At 37.1% G+C, this 16,966-nt stretch overlaps 1 protein-coding gene across 8 annotated transcripts in view; it reads left to right on the top strand.

The window, feature by feature from the left end:
• Positions 1 to 16,966, top strand: part of MID1 (midline 1) — a 239,424-nt gene that overhangs the window by 204,781 nt on the left and 17,677 nt on the right. For all 8 annotated transcript variants that reach the window (XM_068682801.1, XM_068682808.1, XM_068682811.1 and 5 more), the window contains exons 4-6: positions 4,117 to 4,224; positions 8,070 to 8,218; positions 11,696 to 11,823. In XM_068682801.1, coding sequence (XP_068538902.1) covers positions 4,117 to 4,224; positions 8,070 to 8,218; positions 11,696 to 11,823 — 385 coding nt within the window. The remainder of the gene's footprint in view (positions 1 to 4,116; positions 4,225 to 8,069; positions 8,219 to 11,695; positions 11,824 to 16,966) is intronic.

Here is a 16,966-nt window from a genome sequence, read left to right as displayed (position 1 = left end):
ACTAGACCTTATCCTTACATCTGGAGAACCTGGAAAGATCTTTGTATATTGTTTGTCAGTAAATTGTCTCAGGTCTTCAAATATTGCAGAAATAGAAATAAATTCCCCATGAAAGCAACAGGACTAGAATATATCTTTTCCTGCATGTTTGGTGGTGAAAAAGTTATAATTTTTCTAAATCCTAACAAGGCCTGCTAGTCAGTTTTTAAAATGTTTTGTGGTATGGAAGAGAAGTTTTTAAAAATGATACTACCAAACCAAAAAACTTTACTTTCATTGTAGTTGTGGTGATTGATTTCTAAGGAATTTTTTGATGTCAAAATTAAGCGTGGTGATGTCAGTGGAAATTTCAACAGAAAATTATCTCCAAGTCCAGCATTAACTCTCCAACAATGGAAATCTCATATTTAAAAGTCAACGTTCATCTGGGATGGAGGAAGCCTGGATTTAAATCTGTTCTCTACATGATTCAGAGCCTCCCACAACCAAAGTGAGCGATGCAGCCTCCAGACTTTTCTAATGCGGCTCTCAGTCTTTTTAAATCAACTCTTTGGAAAGAGGGTTTGTTTTTATTGTAGAAAAGTAGAGAACATAAAACCTCAAATATTTTCACCAGACAGAACTCGTATTCCTTGGCCAGCCCCAGCTGGAAGTTATTGTCAAGGTTGCTGTTCATCAAAGGACTCAAGTAGAAGGCAGAGTCTTATTCTGGTATTTCTGTAGCACCTGTACAGCGGAGCCCTACGCCATGCCTCTGGCTCTTTGGTCTGACATATGACTCCTCAGAAATACACAAGTAAATAATATTCAATGTTAATCTCACAAGTAGTCCCTTTAGGGCCACCACTAATATATTGCACTTAAAGTTAGGCACATGCTCAATTATAAAGTTATTATGGAATCAGAGGCCTTCTGGGCTGAAAATTTGATTAAGGAGCATTTCAACTTGAGAAAAGCCCCCAAATTAATATATATATATATATATATATATATATATATTTATTTTTTTTTTAATTTATTATTATTTTTTTTAGGGGGGAGGGCATTCATACAAAGCTCAGACATATCAAATAGTTTTGGAATATCCTTTCCAGTTTTAATAAGCTTCTGCAGGCTATAAAATTTGGAAATGTCTTCAAATGAAGTTTATAAAAGAGTATACTTTTCAGGTTTCAAAGAAAACAGAGATGTCTGCAGTCAGTGTGTAAGAAATACAAAGATTTTTTACAAGAATTTCATTTTTCTTAGTCTAGAGTTTTGTAATTGAAGATTTAATTAATACTTTATTTTTCAAACCAGTCTGAGCATTAATGAAACACTGTTGTCTTAGCCTTCCTGAACTATGTCATGACAGTTACCCTGGAGGTAACTTAGATCTGCTGTACAAAACACATTCATGATATAAGTGGTGATAAAAGTAGCACTTTGAGTGGAAGCTACTCAAAAATCCTGTGAACTGTTACAGTAATTCAGTGCCAAAGTCAGCTCTGGCATGAGCAGACCCTGGTATCAACATAAAAAGAGTTGCACCCATGTGTATTGAATACAATTGTTGCCTCTGACTGAACCCATTTGGGATTCCCTGCTCTGGTGGAATTTCAATCCACTAGTGAAACAGGAGTCGAGGTTGGACACCTTATTGAAAACAGCCCTGCAGAAGTTCACGCCAAAACACAGTGCATGACCAGAGGGTGTTATGCAGCTGGGGTGGTGGGATAATGAGAAGAGGTGGAGTAGAAACAACAGTGTTCACACAAACCAATTTTTGGCCCTTGGGTAAGACTGATATGTCGACTGACCAGTTCTAGGCTTCCTAAGCTGTCACTGGAGAGACATATGCTCTGTCAGAGGCTTTGTGTTAGCTGTTCTGTGGTCTCTCTCTCCTCATGGGCTATGGTGGGAAGCCAGGCAGAGCAAACAGCTAACGTGTGTAAATGAAGAGGCACCTAAAACTGGATGGTGGAAGTATTTCTTACATTTTCACCTTTTGTGTGTAGATCTCTCCAGCACTTTCAGCACCATCTATTGCCTTCAAGAAAAAAATATACTTTCTCTTTATAATACTGGTAGCTTAATTAACATTAAAGCCAATGGAATATGTGATTTAATTTTTAATTTAAGGAAGGTTTGAGAAGGATAATCTGAAATTTAAATGAAAACAGGCCTTTGTAAACAAGTCCCCTCTTTGCCCAGAGGACACAATGTATTTCACATAAGAAGGTATTTATAAAATTGGTCCTGGTCCAAACTCAGATGTATAAGCATTTGCTTAATCTTAATGAGCTCCATAATGTGCTTACAGGTAAACGCGTGTTTAAACATATTGTTGGAAGAAAAGAAAAAGGAAAAAAAAAAAAAAAGGCTGAGGCAGATCAAGGGGCTCATCAGATAATAAAGAAAAATAACCAAAGGGGGGAAATATAGTTAGTCTTTACCTAGGACTGTTCCCTTTTCTGGTTCACCTCTAGATCTGCTATCCCAATGGAAAAGGTGATGTGGAGTGGTTCTAGGAGCAACTGGCCAAGGCTGAGGTCTGTTTTAACCTCTTAGCAAAGTGTATATGGAAACACAGGTCTGACATCACTCCTTTTATTTTTTTGTGTTTTGTAGGTATGATTAGAACCTTTTGTCTTTTTCCCCATCTCTTTTCTTTCTTAGATATAAGCTAAACATGCTGCTGGTGGGGAGGTCCATTTTGCTTGTCATATTAAATGCTGACTTTTCATTAAAACAATCAGTCTTAACCTGAAACAAAATGTTTTGTTTTGTGGGGATTTTTTTTTGTGCTAAAAATAGTTTCAGCAGTTCATACATTTATACTGTAGATATCTACACAAGTACAGCTAATGCTTTCTAGTTGATTAACTGTCAGAGGCAAAGTACTACTTTGTAGTAGTACTTTGCCTCTTTTGCTGTACTTTTGCTAATAAAGAAAACATTAAATGCACATGACTAGATAACGTCAGTTGGATGTTTGGTAACTTGAGTCTTTCAGAAACTACTATATGGACATTTAAAATAATAAAAAATACTAATTTTTCAAGTATTAAATTCAGCAAATCAAACATTAGGAATCATTATAAAAATAACCACAGCAAAATAGAGAATGTATCATGCCACTGTATAACGCCATAGTTTGCTTGCACCTTGGGCATATAATACAGTTCTGTTCCCCCTACGAAAAAGTAGGTGGTAGACCTGGCAAAGTTTCAGAGAAGAAAACAAGAATGATTGGAAGTATGGAACAACTTTCATGTGAAGAAAATCTGAATCATTTCAGACTCTTCAGCCCTACAGGAGGATAAAACAGTGGTGTAGAAAATTGCAGGTGGCATGAAAGTTGAGGTTAGGTATCACTCTTCTTTCCAGTAAAATAATTTGGGGTCATAAAATGCAGCTGAAAGGGGGTTCAGATCCCTCTAAAAGAGACAGTTGTTTGCTTGACTATGAGTTAAGCTTTGGATCTCACTGTCATAGGAGGGTGGAAATGGGAAAACAAATTTTAGATGATTGGAAGGAAAGAGTGAGTAAATTCATAGAAGATAACTCTTATGAGGATTACTAATGACGTAAAAATTGTTTCAAAAAGACTCTGATCTGCAATTGGTTGGAGGATGAGACAATAACCATGGGAACCATCATACATGCTTGGCTTTTGTAAGGTGCTCTACTAGCAGATGGTCATACTAGCAGCTGATAGAGACAGGATACTGTAGTAGAGGGACTGTGTGATCCAGTACTTCCAATACTTTTGCTCTTACATGCATGAGTATTCATTGCAGTCCTATGTACTTCTTGCATTACAGGTTACAGGTTAAGCATCTCTGGAAAAGCTTTCACTTCTCACTAATGTCAATTATAGCTGACATCACTCAGTTATCACAGCACCAGGCATCCCTCATTTGAGATAGAAATAAAATAAGTATCTATTTACTAGTCCCATCTCTTACAGAAGGTACATATAAGACTCAAATAGAACTTTCAGGCATGTCACAGTCACAAATCACAAAAATAAGAAAAGCAAAACAACATATTTATTGTACACAGAGCGGAGTAAATAAAAAAAAATAATAAAATAAAATAAAAATTTAACAATCAACATGGCTTGCTTTGTAGGTAAATGCATCCCGCCAGGAAACCAAGCTGATGGAAGAATGTGACCAGCTCATTGAAATAATCCAGCAAAGACGACAAATAATTGGAACCAAAATCAAGGAAGGAAAGGTAACAGCTTTTCTTCTTTTGATAGCAAGTAGGTCAACATTGCTTCTTCATGCTTTTTTTTTTGACAGTTTTTTGACTTCAGGTGCTATTAATACAAATTTGTATGAGTCCTTATGTAGTCCTGGGCCACTACTGCCTTCATGTAAAGAGCAATAAAATTGGTTAACATTAGCACATTAGACTTCAACACTTTCTTTAGCATTTCCCTTCCTACAGGTGATTATGATTTTTAAGGATAAACACTGAAATTATAGCACTGTTAGTAAATAATAATAAAGTGATGACTAATTAATGCTTCTTTCACTCTGTTATATGTCTGACTGTTTCCCCCAAATTTTCACCTTCACAAAATGCCACAACACTTGCTATTGTGGCTGACAATTATCAACAAGAATATGTTAGATTAGATTCTTTAATTATTTATTATAAGACTTATAAAAATAATATTACATAAGGAATACATCTCAACCATTGTCGTTCTTAAGAAAAGAAAATCTAACGTGTTTATGAAAAAAATAAATATTCATAAACAAGCAGGAAATTAAGTATACATTTCTAATTACTGAGGTGTGATGATTATTAGTGACAAACATATTGAGCAGTAATATATTCAAATTTCTACTCTTTAAGCTAGCTATCTGTTAACCCAGAAACACATTAGATCTGAATTAACATTCTTATTTTCTTGGTACATGGTGTTTACTCTTTAACTGCTAAGCTAACTAAGTCAAATATAAACTCTTCTTGTGTGGGAAAAGCTCAGGAAAGGAACAAAGTCAAGAGCAGGTTAAATGGTTTGCACAGTTGTCAAGATATTCCAATTAACTTGAAATGAAAAGCCTGTAGGCAAGGGCTGACTTAAACATGTTTGAAACCACAAGTCCTGTACCTTGTGTGACAGAACCTGAATTTCCTCATGCTGTTAACAAAATATAAGTCCCCTGCAAATGGAAATGGTGGCCTTCTGCATTATTGTTTTGACTCTGTGAATCCAGTTGTGCTTTCAACAAAATAGAAAACTTTTCATTCATTTGGATTTGTGTTATATATATAAGTTGCTTTCTAAAAGTATATTGCCTGTGAAGGTGTAGTCTAATATCCATTAAAGCATGGAAGATTTATGATACAATTGACTCCAAATTTATGTGAATGTAGCTGATATTAGAATTTATCCCCATTCTTTGTTCCATTTTGTTCAACCAAAAAGTGATACCAATGGAGAGACAGTTAAAGACTGGAACACTTTACCTCAGAATGTTGTAGATGTTGAAAGATTTAATGGGTTCAAGAGACAGGTGGATTAACTCATGGAAGAAAAACAAAATGAAGAAAAACTAGAAAAAAAAAAAAAAAAGTAACAACAGCAACAACAAAAATACAGAATTAAATACCACAACACCACTTCAAACTCCAGATATCTATGAGAGACAAATTGCTGTTGGCTGAGCCAGTGTTCTGAGAAAGCAGTATTTCCCAATCCGATGCCTCCACTACTGGCCTGTCCTAGATGGTGAACTAGATGGACAATTAAGATCAGCTGTTCATATGTTCTCAAAATGAGAATCAGGCTAGTCTTTTCTAAGCAATTATGTAAATACTATAATAGCTACAATTCAGGCATTTTAGATACATATCATGAAATTTTGCTAAGGACTACAGTGCCCAGGGAACTCTTTTTATTGGCCAGAAAATCTGAAAAGCCACAGGAAATTCAGCCCCAGGTGTCTTCTTCTAGAACAGCCTGTGACTGTTCTCCATAGTCATTCTAGAAGGCAGAGCATGGCACATTTTTTAGAGGACCACAGTTAAGGCTACAGAGATGGAAGAACTCAAGTATAGTTCTAGCTGTGGCTGCAGGGCTTCAGATTAAGACATACGATTCTTATAATATGGTGCAGCTCCATCTTTAATCTCACTTATCACTCTAAATTTATACAATCCAACAAAGCACATAGCAGGAAAAAAAAAGATTTAAATAGAATAATTTTAGTGCAGAGGTCATAAACTTTCTTCCTTTAAAAGATGACTTTTTGAAGACGTAAGGAAAATTCAAGTAAACAAAAAGCCAAGTTCGTACATAGACCTCACAAATCATGACATCTAATTGTTAAAAAACTTACAAGGTAACATTTATTTCAGTTCATTTTGTTAGTTAATACTTAAATAAAGAGATGAGATGTTTTTTACTGAAATGAACCTTTCTCTGGTTTGACTGGTGTAACCAAATAGTGATCTCCGAGTAAATGTACAATTACTGAAAATATTTTGTTCTCCATGGGACAGTCTGTTGACACTTCTCAGTACTGATCTATCTCCACCTCCCAGTGTATTTATAAAATGCTAGGATGTGAATACAATTCCTTACTTGCATAAGTAATTGTGAGAGTACTTCATTTATTAAGTCTTTCCCAATGCAGTTGTACATCTTGGTGCTCAACAGCCTAAACATGAATCAAAAGTAGGAAAGACATCAACATGGGCTTTATCAATAGAAGTGCAGCCAGTAAAACAATGGAAGAGATTATCTTCCTCATGCAACACTTTCAAGCACTAGACCTCATCTAGTTATTGTATCCAGGTTTGGGCATCTGGCAAAGCAAAGACTTGGACAAAGTGGGAGGGCCTCCAAGTCCGTGGGATCTGGAGCTCTTGAACTGTGAGGAGAGAACCTGATCAGATCAGTAGCATTGTCAAAATCTTCATGCCTTACAAGCATTTTTCTCTTTACCAAAAATAAATAAATAAATTAATTAAATAATAATAAAAAAATGATCATTTGGATAGTGTCTTCTTTCTGAAAGTTTGCCAAAAGATGTATTTTCCTACTGACTTCTGTTGTCATGTAGGTGCATGAAGACACCTTCATTTTTGCTAAAAATGCTGAACTCCTGTCACAATTATATCGGCAAACTCAGTAACTTCAAAGTTTATACCCTAATTGCTGAGATCAGGAATTTTATTTAATTATAAATTTGCTAATCCACATACAGTTTAGTTTCCTTATTTTTCATGTAACTGGGTCTTTCTGAACTCCAGATTTATTTAATTTCCTTCCTTTTTCTCACTCTTGTTCAAACTATGAAGTAGCAGCAATCTTAATATGATAACAACAGGAAGGTCTCCCAGGTCTTTCAGGAACTAGAAGTTTTGTTAGCCAACATTGTCTTTAAATGGGGGATTGACTGTGCTCCTTCCTAATATTTCAGCTAATGACTACAGTCGCATCTTCTGTGTTTATCTCCAACACATGTTTTCAGTAATAACAATCATCTCTTCAGTATTACTGTCCTTTCATCCTTTTAAAAATATTCAACAAATAAAAAAACCCTGTCTGACTAAAAGCACATAACAAAAAGGGCAGGCATGTATTGCTGGGAGAATTTAACAGTCTTTTTACTCAAGTTTTATTTTCAGATGATTTTTTATGAAATTCTCCTCAGTAACAGGAAAAAAAAGTAAGTAATCCACAAGTTGCCCTTAACACAAATCTCATCACTTCAGGGAAATGGTTATCTAAATAACCTTTAGTTATCATGTAAGCAGAAAGTACCAGGAAATTACGTTTCTTCTGCTGGAAAATAGGCCAGCTGTGCTTGTTTTGGCTCTCCCCTGTTGTTTTCCATGTGGAAAACTTCGAGGTATAAAGGCTGTGCCTGTCCCCTTATTAAAAATGTTACGTGGCTAGTGGAAGGCGCTCACCATCAAACTGGTGTGAAAGAAGCTCTTGTCAGTGAAGCCATTCATCTTAGCTTCCCCTTTGCATGACAGTTCTGTCTCGGAAGTGTAAATGCAATCATGATTTGTGACGTTAGAGAACTGACTGCTTTCTCGTGTTTCCACTCAAGGTGGTAAGGTTGAGAAAACTGGCTCAGCAGATTGCGAACTGCAAACAGTGCATTGAGCGTTCAACATCCCTCATCTCTCAGGCTGAGCAGTCTCTGAAGGAGAATGATCATGCTCGCTTCCTGCAAACTGCTAAAAACATCACTGAAAGGTAAAAAAGAAATGTTCCTCTTCACAAGCAGAAGAGTCTCAATTTAAGGCAGATAGGTTGTCATAATTGCCGTATTGTTTTGTACTGCTACTGTGGTGATGTGGTCAAAGAGGTGGATGATGCTGCATTTCTCACTAACACTACTTAGGGCTGTTCCAGAGTGGGAAGGATCTTACTCTAATGTTAAATCAAAACATCCCTTTGAAAAGAGGAGCAGCCAGAAAAGGGGGTGAAATAAGTGTTAAAACAGTAAGAGCATGCACAAATGAAGGAGGCAGTGTAGGTATTAATAGATGCTAAGCAGAGATCTGGTACTAAACACAATGAAAAATAAGGTGCCTAGAAACTGAAATTCCTAATCCATTAAAAATTCTGAGACTGAGAAAGAAATAAGGAAGAAAGTGCATTCCCTAGAAGAATTTTGTTATGATCTTAGCTGTCTCATATCCTTCACGAAATAGCAGGTAGAAAGGACATCTGAGGTAGCCCACTCAAAGTGTTGAGGGTTCAACAAGTTGGGTGTCTGGAAGTGATGGAGGCTGCTGTGGTGGGTTCCTGGGTGCCAGGAATTTCTACTACTTCTAGAATATTAGTTCATTTTCAGATATATCAAGGACCCGAAGACAAGGGCCTGAGTGATTCCAGGAAACTGTGCTGTTAGAAAATTCAATCTGTTTTTCAGGGCAACAGGGTGAATGCTAAAACATTCCCACTGAGTTTCATCAGTAGTTTCTAATGAAAAAGAGAAAAATCTTGGAACTATCAGCTATTTAGCCATCAGGAAGAGAAACAAAAGAAGGTGCAAGTATCTGTGACAGTGAAGAAAAAAACGATTAACAAGTATCTTTATTCATTCCGATGTTTGTTTTTGTTTGTTTGTTTCTTCATTTGTTTATTTTAATCTGTGAGTTCACATTGTATCTGCACAATGTCCAGCCAACTTTTAACCTAATCCAAATAATGAAATTCCTTGCTCTAAATTTATATGTATTTTAAGCCTATCACTTACTTCAGAGCACAGTGTGCAGATTCCTAAAATATCAAACTTCACCAAAGCTATTTTAATCAATTTATAAACAAGTGAGAAACTCTGTGTTACTCTTTAAATGTTCAGAGAATTGAAACTCTGATGAAAAAGGCAAAGCAAGGAAAGACAAGACAATGGATTAAATTTGGTCTGTTAGACTTGTACCCTGTTTTATATTCTATCACCAAGCTACGTTGTGCCACTTCTTTTTCCCAGCTGAAGCTGATAGCAAAACTACCACAGAATATTTAAGAATATCATGAGTAAAATGCTGAAGGTGAGAGTACGGCCTTTTTTCAGTATCCAGTGGAATAAGCAATAGGACAGAAACCTATGGTGATACAAACCTTTTTAACAGACTGCCAGAGAATATTCAGAGAAGCTCCAATTTTGAACTTGTAAACATGAGCAGTTGCATCATAAATGCAGCCACAGGAGAGATGCTCAGAGAACAGAAATGAGACCAGCTGACATATGTGCCCAATCAGATCTAATTCTTGGCTGTTACAGATCACTATCTATAATGAGAGGACTGCAAACGACCTGCAAATCAAAAAAATCATTCCAAGCAGTGAATAAAAATGAGGGGAAAAACCCCAGGTACTTGCAGATAAATTACAAATGGAGAAAGAGACTAAATCTGATTAATAAATTATTTCTCATAAGTTCTTTCTTGTTCCCATGTGGTGAGCAATATTTTGTTTGCTTCTAGGCTACACATGCAACACTCTCACCAGGGTCCTGAACTACCAGAGCTAAAATCGTTTCCTGAAATTATGCACATTGCATTTCTTCATACTCACATTTCAAAGTAATTTCAATATAATATTCCCTATTGTAATCACAACAAGTAACTAGGTATAGCAAAGACATTACACGCCCTGCAGTGATTTACGTCATGCATTATTTACAATGGGTGAAATGTATTTATCCTAGAAAATCCCTGTCCAGCCAAGTACAGTGTCCCTTTTGCACTGTTCAAAATAACTGTCCAAAAGAGCCTGGTGCTATGGTCTTCTTCATAATAAATGTGTGCTTTATGGAGGCATTCAGAGAAGCTCTTCTCCTTGCATAGCTGCTTGCTGGTTTCTTAGCAAGGCCATTGATGATTTTTTGTAGGTGTGTATCAGCCTCGCTTTGCCCTAACACAGGCCTTAAATTAAATATATGTCTTGTTTCTCTACTAGATATAGAAACATGATAGCGTAACTGTAACTGCAGGCGAGCTACTGGGGGATGGGAGGACTGGGGGAAAAAACAATCAAAATTTCAAAGAGAAATGATGATGAAAACTGTATAACAAGAATTATTGACTAAGAAAGCTCCTCAGCCGAGTCTTTGAAAACTGAGCTGAAGACAAAAAAAATATACAGCTCAGTTTTTAAATTTTCTAATTGTGTTCCTAAAATACTAAATGAGAAATCTGAAAATGCAGTTCTTAACAAGTGTTTGGCCTGGAGCCTTTTCAGTCTCATCTACAGTGAAATACTGTAATTTGGGAAACTTAATTGAAGCAATCAAAATATTTTGACCTGATATGTCACAAATGACAGATAACTGACATACATTGTGCTCATGGTTATCTATTTACCTCCAAAGTAAAACAACAATTTCCTGTTGTATAACACAAGGTTTATTAACCTTTTTGTTGAATTTTCACCTGATCTTTTTTTAAGCATATCCAGTATCCACCTAGCCACTAACAAGTATGTTGAGATATCAGGCTGAAGGCCAAAAAATGAATCCTGCTGCTAGTTTTCCAGTGAAAACACAGCTTTTTATGTTAGTACTCTTGGACAGACAGAAGTGGATGTAGTTTCTGAAATAAGGTAGGCAAGGAAATATTTCAGTTTGGAGGAAATGTAAATATGCACACATGCTTGGCTTTATTTTTTTTTTTTTTTCAAAATAAACTGTGCTGACATCTATTGGTTTGATCTCTCCCCTGTGCTTTTTGAAGTTAACAGCAGTGTGCTGTGCTAAACAGCTGAGGGGATGTGGTGATCTGCACCAAGCCCTTGAGATAGTACTGTGAAGGAATGCCTCAAGCAAGAAACTACATAGGGAAAAGGGGTTTGGAAAGATGTAACATCTGTCATGCTCACTTAAAACACAAGTAAAAATAGTGCTAATGCTACTTTGCTTCAGAGGGTGGCTGGAAAGAAAAATTCAAAGTGTATTGTTGCTTAATCGATATTTTGTTAAAGACTTATCTAGCACTGCACATTAGGCAAAAGATAAGTAATAATAACAGATTTTTATGGGAGACTTTACTTCCAAAAGTAAAGGTGGCAGGAGAAATTCCTAAGAAACAATATATATAAAATACTTGTAAAAATTTTTGTCAAGCTTTGTGAGAAATAACAGTGATCATGATTATTAGATCCTACCTTGATGTAAAAGCTATTGTGTCTTTGGGTGTACTAAAATACTTCTTCTTTTCATTATAGGGTTTCCATGGCAACTGCATCCTCCCAGGTTCTAATTCCTGAAATTAATCTCAATGATACTTTTGATACTTTCGCACTTGATTTTACCAGGGAGAAGAAATTATTGGAATGCCTTGATTATCTTACAGGTAATTTTCTTCTCAAGATACTACCATATTCCTCATAAAACAGTAACAATAGGATTTTCTTCACTGCTCTCCCATTTAATCCTAAAGATATTACCCCTAGCAGCCCTAGAGTGCCCCAGGTAGCATTTGGTGGTAATGGGCACAGCCGGGATGCATTTCCTCTTATCTCTTTTCCTCACACCCTCCCCACCACAGTGTGGATAAGTGTGAGTGATAAACAGTTAAAAGTCAGCAGAATGAAATAAAAGAACAGCTGGAGCTCAGCCTGGAGCGGCCCAGAGCACTTCCCCAGGCCAGAGGAAGGAGAGTAGGGACTGAATCTCATTTCCCAGGAGGCTCAATGAGTTACCCTCTCCCTTAAGAATTCCTTCTTGCTGTGGCAGATTGCAGCCTGGCAACTGTCCCACGAGCAACCAGAAGCCATTCAAGCAATCAGCACGGAGGGCTCAGCAAAGAAAAATGTTTTCTCATAGCAGCGTCACTGTGCATTTCCCCCATTACATAACTGGAGGACCTCACTACGTTCAAGTCTGGGGAGCATGCAGTGTGCTCTGCAGAGCAGAGCTCCAGCTCAGTTAACTGAGAGCTTTGGCCTGTAGACTGCAGCATTAGACCCTTACTGAGTAATGTGCAGTGTCAGAGTATATAATGACTCACAAAAAGAAACAAATTACTGTAATTTAGGATGTTTTAATTTCAATGCCAGAATTAGAACAATTCATTCCAGTTCAATTGAAAACAGAAGAGACGGGGTGTGGGTTTTTATTTTGCAGGCTATTTAAGCATCTTCTGTGAGCAGCAAGAGTTTGCAATGAAAGGGCATTGGTAGAAAAACACTTCAAAACGCAGGGCTGTTCTCTTAGCCCAGGTTGCAGGAAATATACCCATGTAATTTCAGAAGAATGCAAAAGCATGCAGTCTCTTTGTGGTCAAACACAGTGTTTTTTGCCATGCAGAGGCCTGGTTTCTAGCTTTTCTTCAGGGGAATATGGTGGGGTATAAATGATTAAATGAATTTTAGAAGTAGCAAGGCTGTGTGCATGTACCTTTGCCTTGTAAATCTGTGAGGTTCCTGCCATAAGGGATTTTTTTCTGCAAGAAATTTCTTACTCACTGTGTAACTGGTGAATGCAATCAGTGTTTGATGCATACCTGAGTAAACAATGCGCAATAAACTGTGGTGAGAGTCACTTATTAGTTTTTATACAGCATCAGTAGTGTTATGCTATCCACCTTTCCCTTCATTCCCATTCTCCCCAGAGTTTGCTGGAATTTTGCCATCAAAGTTGAAGTTTCACCACATAATTATAAAAGACAAGGAAATAAAAGGAAGGGCTAGCAAAAAGTCACACTCATTTGTCCCAAGCTAGGAATCAACTTGAAAAATCACCAGCCGTGGCTTTTCTATAGCCAAAGAGGAATATCCACCTAATGTGGAGGCACGTATACCATGTCAGCTGACTCTGTTCTGGAGGTGCCTAGTCCTTCCCATTGGCTCCAAACACGGGCTAGAAAGACTCATTCAAATTTAGGTAATTGTGGTTTAGATCTCTGAGGATATACAGTCCATTCTTCCACGCCCTAGTCTCACATCACATGTCACTATTACCAGCCTAACAGCTGTGCAATGCGGAAAAGGAAGGATGTATCTGTACCAAAATTAAGGGTAGTCTTGCCATAGTGTTCAATGTCACAAAGATCCTTTCTGTGGTCCATCATGCTGGCTGTGCTCCTCCTGTGCCTTCCTACCTCAACCACAATTTTGAAAAAATTATCACATTCCAATCTAGGGGAAATTGCTATGTATTAAGCTGTTAGGCTGTTTTTTCCCAATCTACTGTTTTCATCTTTGCACTTGATTGCCAATGAAGAACAGTTTTAGCTGGCTCTGTCTTTGTAATAATTTTTTTCACATTAAGAAATAACATATGGCTACAATGACAAAGTCCAAAACATGTCTAAAATATCTGAGCATAAAATGTAACCAAGTCAGACTGTAAAAATATATTTATGTAAATATATGTATATATGTAATGTATAAGTATATATATTACCCTGAAAATCAAATACATTTGATTCTTCTCTATTGTTATTCAGAAACTCTAGAGGAAGATTTGTTTTATTTCAGCCTTTCAGAGTGTGCAATCTTCATAGATTTTACACCAAACACTGTGTGTCAGAGTGAATTGGTCTTTACTTTTATCATGTTTCATCGTTCAGTAAAATAAAGACCATTTGTTAGTCCTAGTGATACATCTGTGTTGCCAATTAAGGGAGGATGCCTATATAATATCTATCATCTGTATTGCTTCTGAAAAAAAAAAAAAAGAAAAAAAAAAGTCAAAAGTTGAATTCCAGCTTCATTCTCTCTGCTGTCAGTTGCTTTCAAAGCAAGTGACCTCAGCTCTCTTCTTGAAATTTTCTTCTTCTTTGGTACTCTTTCCCAATGTACTATATATCAGATCTTCATCTTCCACCTTCCCAACTCCAGTTTTCTATGTGGCACATTGAAGCTTGCATCTTTCTTTCCTCCTAAGTTATTGCTTTCACAAATATAAACGTAAATAGTTTGCTCTCATCATTTGCACAGCTGTCTGTCCAAAGCTTCTGCTATCCAAATTAAAATCTCCAATGTCTCTCAGAGAGCTTCCAGCTGGACATTGAGATATCAAGCTCAGCATAGTAAAACAATACCCTTAATCTTCCTCTGACTGTTTCTGCTCTGGTATCTATAGTCTTGATGTCTTTTGGAAGTTTTCTTATCTTGCCAGTTGCTCAAGCTTTTCATCTGGAACTGATCTTTTCCTGAACAAGTATCTAGCTAGATCCAGACAATGTCTGTGATTTGCAAATTCCCTGCACAATAGCGTTGACATAAGAACATTTTTATCCACTATGAATCAAAAATACTTGTCTTAAGTTTTAATACTATGAAATCAATTGAAGCAACATCTATTCTTTGAACTTGCAGTTTTCCCTGCTTCAGAAATCCCATATGAAATAATGATACATTTTCTTCATCCATCACTAGCTATGTCTGTGCTAACAAATACGCATTGTCTAATGTATGCCAGGATTTTTTTCACATGAAAAAGACTTCATTCTGGAAACCTTTTGCAACCTGTCTCCCTTCCTAAATTGCTTTCACTATTAAAAGATCAAAGTTTTTCCAGAACCAGCCCAGTCTTTAGCTTTGGATATAATCTTTTCTCATTCAGTTGCTCTTGAAGAGTTCTACCCAAAGACTATATATACATGGTTGTATGATTGAGTTCTTGATGCCAACTTGTGCATGGCATGTTATTAACACATTTAGTATGTACCCACATATGATGTGATTTTGCCTTTCAAGCTCCTTCATATTGTTTCAGTCTGGTATCGTGATACAACAGCAAACCGGTTATTAACTGTTGAGAGTTTCAGAGTAGCTTCCTCAACTCCCTCATGTTCATATTCAGCCATATTTCTATTATCAGAGCAACCTGACTTAGTGGAACCCCATGGCAGGGGGGGTTGGAACTAGTTGACCTTTACAGTCCCTTCTAATCCAAACCATTCTATGATTCTATGATTCTAGCACTATTAAGTCAAAGAGATGGCTTAGGTATTTGCTTTTTCCTTAGTATCAAAAATCAGTAAGAAAACCTTACAAAGTCAATCACCCGATTCCAGGAAAGGTGGACACCAAGCAAGCAAAAGGAAGTTGATGTGATTTTGATCAACCTCTGTGAACTTGCACTAAAAGGATTTAGAAATAGTTGCCCAGGAACCACTGCATTCATACTGGGACTTACCAATGAGAAGGGGCAGTTTCCCTAAACTGCCTCTCAGGTGTTTGGACCAAGTGAGTCTTTCAGTCTACTTCAGGTCAAAAGCCACACAGATGACATTGAACGGAAGGTGCATTAGACCAAACCTGATTGACTTTGCTCTGAAATGGAGTAAGCATGCTCACAAGGTCAGTTATTTCTAGATCAAATTTAAATAACTACTTTTTGGATATTTGTGATTACCTTTCAGCCACTTCAGATGTGGGTCCTGACTATTTCAGGCATGGTTCCTGACTGTTGAAGGGTATCTGCTCAGTTTTGAGTTGAAGTCAGACAACTGAATTTAATCATTGCCTTAAGCAATGATTTTCATTTGTCAGAATGTTGATTCGGGAACGTAGGTGGATTGAAGTCAGAGCAAAAGAAGCAGTTACCACTCACAGATGTTTGCTCTGGTATTCTTATGGAGACTGCCACTCTATGACCAAGGAGAGCTGCAGATGTTAGAAAGCAATTCCTGAAACTGCTGTAGCTTTTTTTGTGCCCTGCAAAGTCTGCTGCCACTGATTTCAGGTTTCCCTGCTGTAAATTTGGGGTGTTTCTAGAGCTGCTTCAATTTTTATTTTTTTCTTTTTTTTTAATTTTTTTCCTGACATTGGGTGGCAGTTTGTAGACAGGAGGCTGCGTATAGCTGAGGATATTAACTGCATCAGCTGTCAAACTTCAGACTTGTTATGGTTGTGAATCAGGTTGAGATTGAATGAGGTTGAATGAGGTTGAATGAGGTTGTGTCCTCATGTCCTCACCCTGAAATGCACTGGAAGTGCTTAGGGACAATCACTGCTACTGGAACAGATTATGAGGCTGTACAACTTGTAGCATTAAGACTATGCAGAACTGACTAGGACTCTTCTTCCTCTACTGTTGTAGAAGCATGCTGGACTTCCCTTTCCTAAGCAGCGATAAAGCCCTAGTCAAGGTTGTGAGGGAAGGTGCTGGTGTAACCTTCAGATTGCTCTGGGCTTTCTGTAGAGTTTTCCTGGTGGCACATGAGCTCTCTAGCTGTACTAGTAAATGTGATGGTGAAGATAATTGATTAAAGTTTAACTCTTTAATTGCTTTCTGGACTTATAATCTCCAAAGAAATATGTCTTGCAGGGTGATAAATTTTGCAGTCAGACTTCTACATTATTTCAGAAGTCTTAAGATTAACTGTTTGCATGCAAACTTCCCTGTCAGTCTACAGGAGAAGCAGGTATATTTAGTTTTATTCTGAAAGTTTTTTGAAATGAGTGTTGCTGGAGAGCTGAGTTTCATGCAATGCAGTCTCAGGCATGTGTGGGTTAATAACAAGAGCCAGGGAAAAGATGTCC

The sequence above is a fragment of the Anas acuta genome, chromosome 1, assembly GCF_963932015.1.
Source record: "Anas acuta chromosome 1, bAnaAcu1.1, whole genome shotgun sequence".
NCBI lineage: Eukaryota > Metazoa > Chordata > Aves > Anseriformes > Anatidae > Anas > Anas acuta.
This window is presented reverse-complemented; position numbering and strand designations above follow the sequence as displayed.